Here is an 8,232-nt window from a genome sequence, read left to right as displayed (position 1 = left end):
GAAATCCTTCTGCTGATTTCTCCCGTCAGCTGTCTTCGCCTTGGTTGGCAGGCATCGGCTGCTTTCCGATGCCTAGTGACAGTCGCTCTCGTCACAAGGCATCGGTGGAAACGGTGAATCACCACCACCACCACCAACAGCAGCAGGCAACAACCACACACACACAGTCGTTCAAATTCAAAGGCATTCAAATTTGCGCGCCTCGCCCTGCACATCCAAAGCAGCCTTGCTCGGTCTGTTTTCTCTCCGTCGAATTCGTCTGCTATCTTCGACTACCTATACCGAATCCTACGACATGGCTTACATCCCTTGAGATCAGCGGACGGAAGCAACGTTCGCTCAGTGTTGTGTAGCTTTGTCCTCGTCGGGGACACTCGAATTGTGAGATCTTGGGACGTTTTTAGCGATAATGTGAGTTCTCCTGGAAATTATTGGACGCTGTTGGCTTGTGGAGTTCGGTGGAAAGCACCGGAGCCTTTTACCAATTAGGAACCTTCCGAAGCATTAGGACCATTCCGGCGGTTTTTTGGCGCCCAATCCCCTCCTGGTCCTTGTGACAGCTCATCTGTCGGGCATTAGAGTCCGTCATCGAGCAGTTCACATTGATTGAATGTCGTCCCCGGAAGCTCCGGTGCAGTAACTCTGAAATTCCTCTAGCCTGCCGAGTATGATCGACATGCGTGGAACGAGAGATTGGTTGCCAGTCGACACTCTCTCACGAATGATCAATGGATGTGATTTCTGAATTTCAGATGCAAACTCCGAAAAAGGGCTCTTCGCCCTCAACGAAGAAGGAACGACCGGTGCCGAGGTCTTCGTTCCCGGTTTCTCGGATAAAAACCATCATGAAGTCGTCCCCGGACACTAACACAATCGGTGTGGACGCAGTTGCGCTCACTTCTCGAGCCGCCGTAAGTTGAATCGATGACTAACTTCGAGGTCCTACGACATCCATAGGGGGAAAGACGCGATCTCTTATTGGCCTTCCTTCCACCAGGAGCTGTTCGTCGTTTACCTAGCGAAGCAGACCTTGAAAGCCGGGAAAACGAATACTGTGGACTATCCCGATCTTTACAAGGTCATTCACGGGAACTCCATGCTGGACTTCCTTTATGGTAAATGTTTTCAATTCTTCCCTCCGGTGCTCCGAGAGCTCTGCCACGTCCTAGGTCATCGACGCTCCGGTGGTGACATCTGAGCGATATCCTCTCGATTTCAGATATCATTCCCAAAAAAATCACCTTCAAAGACTGCAAGCAGAAGATCGAGGAGGCCGACCGCAAAGAGAAGGAGGCCATAAAGGACATCGAAATATGAAAGTTTCCCAAATTATCTCGGAGTACCTTGTAAATAGTTTCTGTGTAAAGCGTATGATTAGCAATGACGATTATTTGAAACAAGAAAGAGAAGGCTTGTTGAGGGTTATCCTGTCGCCTTCATTCCCGCACTCATTTTTTTCTAAATGAAAACACCAGCAATACGACGTCGTCTTCAGTTTGTTGTCGTAGTATGAATCGACGATGATCACAACTCATCACGATCCGGAACGCTCGTGACTCCCCCTCCAGCGGAGCTTCCCTCCGTCTTTGTTTTGATTTCGTAGAGGGTCCTATCACGTTGGACTTCGAATTTCATCAGGGCCGCGTAACTCTTCAGGAGCTTTCTCCAGTAGCACTGAATATCCTTCATCCGTAGATGGCGCTGAATCGCTTCGAAGCCGCGTTCCGCGATGCTCTGCGAAACTTCTTGATGTTCTTTGAAGTACTCGATTACGGTCTCGAGCTGATCGACTTCATTCTGAGAGATGGGGATGTAGTGTTTCCACGGTTTCAGCATCGGATAGAAAAACTCAATCCAATCATTCTCGCTCTGGGTCGGGCCGAAGTGGAAAACGAGGCTCTTGCACAGGAATAAATGCTTGAATCTGAAGCTGGCGGCCACACCGCGGAAATTGAAGAGGAACCTGGATACAGAAAATCGTTTCCTCTCAATCAGGATATCTGTCCAAATCCGGTATTATCAAGGCACGTTCGATGAGCCGCGCGTTAACGACCGCTACTCACTTGAATTTACAATGGTCTTCGAAAGAAACTTCTGCTGCCGGCGGTGCACCGAGTGTGTCTCTATCCGATTTCCAGGCTTGATTCTTAGTATACATGGCATCGACGAGCTCAGGGAGACGTCTAGATAGTTTAATGAGGGGATCTCGCTCAGCTGAGGTTCGAGATCCCCGGAAAAATCCTCGGTCTACTTTGGCGTCCCACGGCACTCGCTCCGATTCGGCTATGAGACTCTTGCTGCGGATGCGCCAGAAAAAACATTTTAGTCGAGATATACCACCTCGTCCCCCAGGTTTTCGAGTGGGTTGATCATCGTAGCTCCAGATCGGTAGCGATTGTTCGAGATTGATCTAATTGAGCTGGGAGGGACGGAATCTGGCAAGTGGACTTGCCTTCGGATATCCCATCTTCCGATTCCTCGTGGATATATGCTTATGGCTGGCCCTCCTTCCCAGAAAGTCCATGCCGGATACAGGATATCGTAGTAGTTCTTCGGCACTTTACTGAACGAAAAAACGGGAAGCTTCTCTCTGCCAACGGGACTTTGAGGATAGTCCCGAACATTAACTATGAATTCAAGGTCGGGTAGCTTCGGCGCAAGCCGCAACAGGAAGTGTTCGATTCCGGAGCATCTGGGGAGAGCGTTACGTTCCCTCGTTTAGTTCTGTTCGTAGACTCATATGCTTGTATCACAGTCGATGTAAAAAGTGAGCGCAGAATATTCAGCCCCACCTGAATGGGAACATGCACTCCTTCTGCCGGAACACACGTCCCTGGATGATTTGGTAGCGAACTCCGAATTTCGCCGCTCGATTCAGATCCTCCCGGCTGATACCTTCCGAAAAAGGCTTGAGGTCTCTCCTGATTTGTCTGAAATTCGATACGGAATTGAATCCGATGCGGAAGTTCCGCGACGAGTCGCAATGCAAGACTCAGGCATTGGACGCCGGTTACTTCTCCGTGACTCCATTGCGAGAAAGCCTGACCTGTAGTGGCAAAGGGAGCAGCCCGTCTTCTCCGAAATTTTACACAATAGGGTCGCGTTGTCGTCGGACGGCTCTAGATTGCGGTCTAATGACCGATACAGATTCGAGGAGCTTTCCGTATGAGTCTCGCTTGCACATTCGTATTGAACGATTGACAGCATCAGGTGGAACACTCCGATAGAGAAGGCTACACCTTGAGGAGACATCGTCTGAAAATGGTAGTCATGATGAAATATTCGACTTCTAGGTGTCGAGGAATTCATTCGGCTCCGGAAAAGCTGACGGCGGAATTTTTCGTCAAAGTCGTCAGAATGTTCGTCATGATATCTCGATCCAGTAGACTGGTACAAACGCTCGAATAAACATCGATCCAAACGACTATAATGAGAAATCGGGATTTTTCGTTTCGTCTCTGGATGGATCCGATAGTTTCTCGGTCATGTCTCCTAGGACACGCTCCCGGCTCGGACAAGTCAACAAGGAAGGTGGACACCTTAATCATCTAAGGGATCATGGAAGACTTCTGACGAATCGCCGGGTGATTGAGGACCCGCTGAAGTCGACCAGTGACTGAGACACCCATAGTTGACGATATATGCAACAGGGATATTCCGGCTGTTGCTTCTGTCGTCGTCGTCGCGGCTGTCAATCAGGCGCGCAGCACTTGATACAAAGAGAGGGAGACAACACTTTAATCCCCTACCTCAGGTCGTCTGCTAATTGCATTCACCTGGTCCTGGAATCGAATATCCTCCGCTTCGATCGAAGTCGACGTTTGCAACGAACTTTCAGGAGCCCATCACCTTGAATGCGTCCGTGGGGCGAAGCCGTCCGCGCTGACAAGAGTGAGACTCGGGCTCATCATCAGCACCGCCGCCACCGGTTGTTTTCAGTCGGTGCAGAAGTTCTCCGAGACGAATAAACAGCCGAATGGAACAGTGGGGTCTCTGGGACGGAGGAAATTTTTCTCATCAACCGCGCAACTCTTGCCTGCTGACTCGGACACGAGCGAGTTCGGTTCATTGAATCTCATTGCGCATATTACGGTCCGAGTCTCCTGATCGAATGTCGTCGCCTCGGCCGATGTTCGACTTCGGTACTTCGACGACGGATCGCCCGAAGTATCAGAATGCGTCCATTCATAGGGGTCGTCCCGCTCTGGTGATGTTTTCTCGATACTTCTCAAGCGCGGAAATTCGAACCTACTTGACGTACGTCTCGTTTCGTGCAAGACGCGATCCCCGATCGACGGTCCGAGCCGCTTGCCAGCTCTAGACGGTCGGATCGCGAGACGACCACGATTTCGCTCCCGGTGCAAGAGCATCGAGTTTTGCAAGAGTGCCCGGGCTGAGAATCCGGGCTCGGTGAACAGCGCCCTCTGACGGATAACGTTGTTCCAGCAGCAGGCAGGCAGCAGCAGCAGCAGCAGGCAGAACAACATCACACAGTTACAAACTCGTCAGACTTGCGGCGGGGTGGTGAAGTTGTCTCTCTGGTGATCGGTTTTGCCCAGACACCCCGTAACTTCCCTGTGCATCGACCGGTTGTACGAAGTGCCATGCCCTTATTGCAACCGGGCAGTATTGTCCACGAGAGCGCCCCTTATGCGTTTTCGATTGCTGGTGATGCCGTCACAAAGTACTGCGCCTACTGTCTGACGATTGGCAGCGGACCTCTCCGACGTTGCTCAGGCTGTCAATTCCTGCATTACTGCTCACGTGATTGTCAGGTATAAATTTGCTCAGCGCAATTTCTACGTGTGTCTAACTGCGAACCGCAAACACAACGACAACAACTTGCTCAGTAGCAAGTAACAACGACATTGACATCCACAACAACAACGACAGTTACAGTAGCCGCCGCGGCAGCAGTAGCAACAACAACCTCTAACAACAGAAGCCAATCCCGGTTAACACATGGGGGGCAAAGAATAATACATTAGACGTCAGAATAGCGACAGAAAAATATACCACAACGGCAAGAACGGCGAATACGCGGAAAGCTCCTCGACGACTGAGGCTACCTTGGCGTATAGCAAAACTGTAGACTTGTCCTCTCACCTGGCGTTAGGCAGGCGAACGAGCAAGACGAGCACCGTGTCCGTTCGATTCAGTCGTCTATATCCGGATAACGTCTTCGTAGTGATTTGCCCTTCTTGACAAAAATCAGGTTGCCTTTCATGAGAAAACGTCCCTACCCTGTTCAGTGTCGTCAGTCGGTACGTTCTCCCGTTCCCAATGACTGGAGCGACCGAAATTTCTGTTTATTGATTTCCATTTCGTCACGAGGATAATCGATTCACTATATGAGAAATCGATTCATCTGGGGTACCCACCAATCCTCGATCCATGAGCTCGATTCCCACTCCCGGTAATCCACTGGATTGGCTTTAACCAACACACGAAATTCAGTTTCAGTTTAGCTCCGTTCTAGCGAGTGTACACATGCTGTGACGAGAAGAACAGAACAACAACAACAAACAAAAAAAACAAGAGAGATACGACGAATTCGCGCGAAACGAACAAGGACCTCATCAGCAACAACGCCTCCAGTCTCGGTTCACCGTGTTGTCGATTCGCGACGCGAGCGAGAAACGGGAAACTGCAATCCGAACGAAGTCGGGACTCGGGACTTTCCACAGAGGGAGGAAGACAGCGAATCGATGAAGGAGGATCAATGAGCGAACGTGTGAAGATGAACGACGAGCGCCATCGGAATCGGACGGTCGGCTCAGATCACAGACGATACTGAGGTCATTTTAATGGCATTCCAACTGAAGTCATACGGCGACGGTAACAAGGCAACAACCAACAGGGGCCTCGGCGACGACCGGGGGCTCGAGCTGCTTTTGTAATTTGAGCCGCCTTATGCTTCTAGGAGCCCGGGGGCCTAATGGCGAGAATGTTCTCGCCGTCGAACGAGTCGTCCGTCGACGCCAGGGACGACTCGGACTTGACCGTGCGTTACAAAGGGCTGTTGATACAGTCGCTACAGAAACTGCACTTCCAAGTTCATCCAACACTAACCGCGAGCTCCGATGCTCTCGACTATGTTGAGTCGCTGATCCTTCGATTATTGGGTACCCTATGCGTAAGTCGCACCCACACAACCCAGGATGTAGAAGAACGCGTCACCAAAGCTTTCCCCAAGCCACTAGATCATGTAGCCATACAAGACGCACGCACGGCCATCGAACGCTGGCAGATGGTTGGCACGTTGCGGCGTCCTCGATTGCCACCGAACCCCGGGCACGGACTCACGCTGCCCGTGGACAAATTGCACGTGCAAATTCGGGAATTGATCGGCTACAAGGTCGAACTGGCGGTCAGTTTGTTTGTCTGCGCAGTACTAGAATACATTGCGAGAGATATTCTCAAGCTGACAGGCAATTACGTCAAAAACATCCGCCACGTTGAAATCACCCTCCAAGACTGTCGGGTGGCCATGTGCGCCGATCCCATCCTCGACGAGCTGTTCTGTTTCACCGGCGAGGACTGGGTCGAAGACCGACTCGAAATCCCCTCGAACGTCTCGTTGGAGAAAACCTACGCAAACCAAGTGAACGATCTCATCGTCGACGAAAGCGAACACATAAAAAACCTCCAGCTCATCATCAAGGTCTTCCGGCACGCGCTCCAGAAACAGCTGAGCGTACCGCTCGCAGAAGAAGAAGCCGCCAAGATCTTCGGCAACATCGAAGACGTCCTCGAGTTTTCCACCGCCCTCCTATCCAGCTTCGAGGACGTCGTAGAAATGACCGACGAGAACCAAACGCCAGCCGTCGGAAGCTGTTTCTACGACATGGCGGAAAGCTACGAGTTCGAGGTGTACGAAGAGTACGCCCAGTGTGTGGCGTCTCCGGAGTGCTCCCAGACGTTACAAGCGGTCCTGGAGCGACCCGCGGTACAGGAGGCCCTGCAACGATCGAGTCAGGGATTCTGGTTGGCAGCGCGCTACGTTTTGCCTCGGCTTCTCTGGACGCCCGTTTTCCATTGTCTGCACCATTTCGAACTGATCCGGTCGATGCAGGCCTTGGCCCCGACCGACGAGGACCGCGAAAGCCTCGAGCAGACCGACGGGCTCATCGGGAACCTCAAGACTCAACTGACCGCCCTGGCGGCCCAATCGCCGCTGAGGAAAAGTCAGGAGGGCCTGTTTTTACGCAGGAGGACTTCCTTGAGGATAACTGCCGCGCAGAAACTCGCCGAACTCGCGCGTTGCATCGACGGCTGGTCAGAACTCCAGCAGCGGGAGATCGCTCAATCGTGCCAAGAATTTATCCTCGAGGGCGCCCTGCAGAAAGCGAGTCCCGGCAATAAGCGGCCGACGGATCGGTACGCATTCCTGTTCGACGGTCTCCTCTGTTTGTGCAAGCCCACGAGCGCGCTGTCTCGGGGCCGCAGTCAATCCGACAAGGAGATGTACCGCTTGAAGGAGAAGTTCTTCGTCCGGAAGATCGAAGTTTTCGACAAGCCGGACACCGAAGACCTCAAGTACGCGTTCGAGATCATCTGCCGACACGACGGCAACAGCGCAGCCGCGCAGAGCACCGTTCTCATCGCGAAGAGTGCCGAGGAGAAAGTCAACTGGTTGGCGAGTCTGGTCGCCGTTAATATGCGCTCCTACCTCGAACGGAGTCTCGACTCGATACTCAGCGCCGAAGAAAAGCAGAATCCGCTCCGGTTGCCGGAGAACTACGCTTTCTCGGAACCCGATCAACCAACGAACATCGTTTTCGAGGAGAAGTCCACAGCCGGCGTACCGTCGATCAAAGCTGCCACACTACCGAAGTTGGTCGAGCGATTGACTTTCCACATGTACGCGGACCCGTCGTTTGTACGCACGTTCCTGACCACGTTCCGCACGTTCTGCGAGCCTAAGCAGCTACTGACCATGCTGATCGAACGCTTCAACATTCCCGAGTTCGAGGAGATCGACTACCTGGCCAACGGTCCCGACATGCAGCAGACCGCGAAACGCTTCCGCAAAGAATACCAGCAGCCAGTGAAAGTCCGAGTGCTCAACGTCATCAGACACTGGGTCGAGCACCACTACTACGACTTCGAACGTACACCGGATCTGCTCGCCGACCTGAAGGCCTTCCTCGAAAGCATGCGGCAAGACTCTCGAACCGGCAAGAACATGCGCAAGTGGATCGATTCGATAGCCAAGGCGATCCAGCGAAA

General features: G+C 52.3%; 3 protein-coding genes across 3 annotated transcripts in view; 2 read left to right on the top strand and 1 right to left on the bottom strand.

The window, feature by feature from the left end:
• Positions 1 to 302: 302 nt before the first annotated feature.
• Positions 303 to 1,424, top strand: Chrac-16 (chromatin accessibility complex protein 1). The gene is made up of 4 exons (XM_003744452.2): positions 303 to 411; positions 753 to 911; positions 998 to 1,115; positions 1,220 to 1,424. Exons 2-4 carry the CDS (start codon positions 753 to 755, stop codon positions 1,315 to 1,317), a joined length of 375 nt encoding a protein of 124 aa, XP_003744500.1. The 5' UTR covers positions 303 to 411; the 3' UTR covers positions 1,318 to 1,424.
• A 100-nt stretch (positions 1,425 to 1,524) lies between these two features.
• Positions 1,525 to 3,962, bottom strand: LOC100902556 (O-glucosyltransferase rumi homolog). The gene is made up of 6 exons (XM_029111778.1): positions 3,777 to 3,962; positions 3,047 to 3,255; positions 2,793 to 2,930; positions 2,453 to 2,692; positions 2,064 to 2,297; positions 1,525 to 1,963 (listed from the first exon to the last, which is right to left on the bottom strand). The coding sequence occupies exons 2-6, from the start codon at positions 3,250 to 3,252 to the stop codon at positions 1,525 to 1,527; spliced, it is 1,257 nt and encodes a 418-aa protein (XP_028967611.1). The 5' UTR covers positions 3,253 to 3,255; positions 3,777 to 3,962.
• A 1,985-nt stretch (positions 3,963 to 5,947) lies between these two features.
• The window catches only part of LOC108863656 (son of sevenless homolog 2), a 4,100-nt gene continuing 1,815 nt past the window's right edge, over positions 5,948 to 8,232 (top strand). The window contains 1 exon segment of the mRNA XM_029111777.1: positions 5,948 to 8,232. This exon segment is cut by the window's right edge and continues 899 nt beyond it. Within this exon segment, the coding sequence (XP_028967610.1) occupies positions 5,948 to 8,232 (2,285 nt within the window).

Source organism: Galendromus occidentalis, unplaced genomic scaffold (genome assembly GCF_000255335.2).
Source record: "Galendromus occidentalis unplaced genomic scaffold, Mocc_1.1 scf7180000077468, whole genome shotgun sequence".
NCBI classification, from domain to species: Eukaryota; Metazoa; Arthropoda; class Arachnida; order Mesostigmata; family Phytoseiidae; genus Galendromus; species Galendromus occidentalis.
The sequence above is the reverse complement of the archived record's forward strand: the minus strand, read 5'-3'. Positions and strand labels throughout refer to the sequence as shown.

What these genes read in the sequence shown, in the direction of transcription:
- Chrac-16 (XM_003744452.2), top strand. Translation starts at nt 753, where the DNA reads ATGCAAACTCCGAAAAAGGGCTCTTCGCCCTCAACGAAGAAGGAACGA. An exon ending in CGCTCACTTCTCGAGCCGCC is followed by an intron (nt 912 to 997) that starts GTAAGTTGAATC and finishes TCCTTCCACCAG; the next exon opens with GAGCTGTTCGTCGTTTACCT. An exon ending in CATGCTGGACTTCCTTTATG is followed by an intron (nt 1,116 to 1,219) that starts GTAAATGTTTTC and finishes TCTCGATTTCAG; the next exon opens with ATATCATTCCCAAAAAAATC.
- LOC100902556 (XM_029111778.1), bottom strand. Translation starts at nt 3,252, where the DNA reads ATGTCTCCTCAAGGTGTAGCCTTCTCTATCGGAGTGTTCCACCTGATG. An exon ending in TGCTCCCTTTGCCACTACAG is followed by an intron (nt 2,931 to 3,046) that starts GTCAGGCTTTCT and finishes ATCGAATTTCAG; the next exon opens with ACAAATCAGGAGAGACCTCA. An exon ending in GGAAGATGGGATATCCGAAG is followed by an intron (nt 2,298 to 2,452) that starts GCAAGTCCACTT and finishes GCGCATCCGCAG; the next exon opens with CAAGAGTCTCATAGCCGAAT.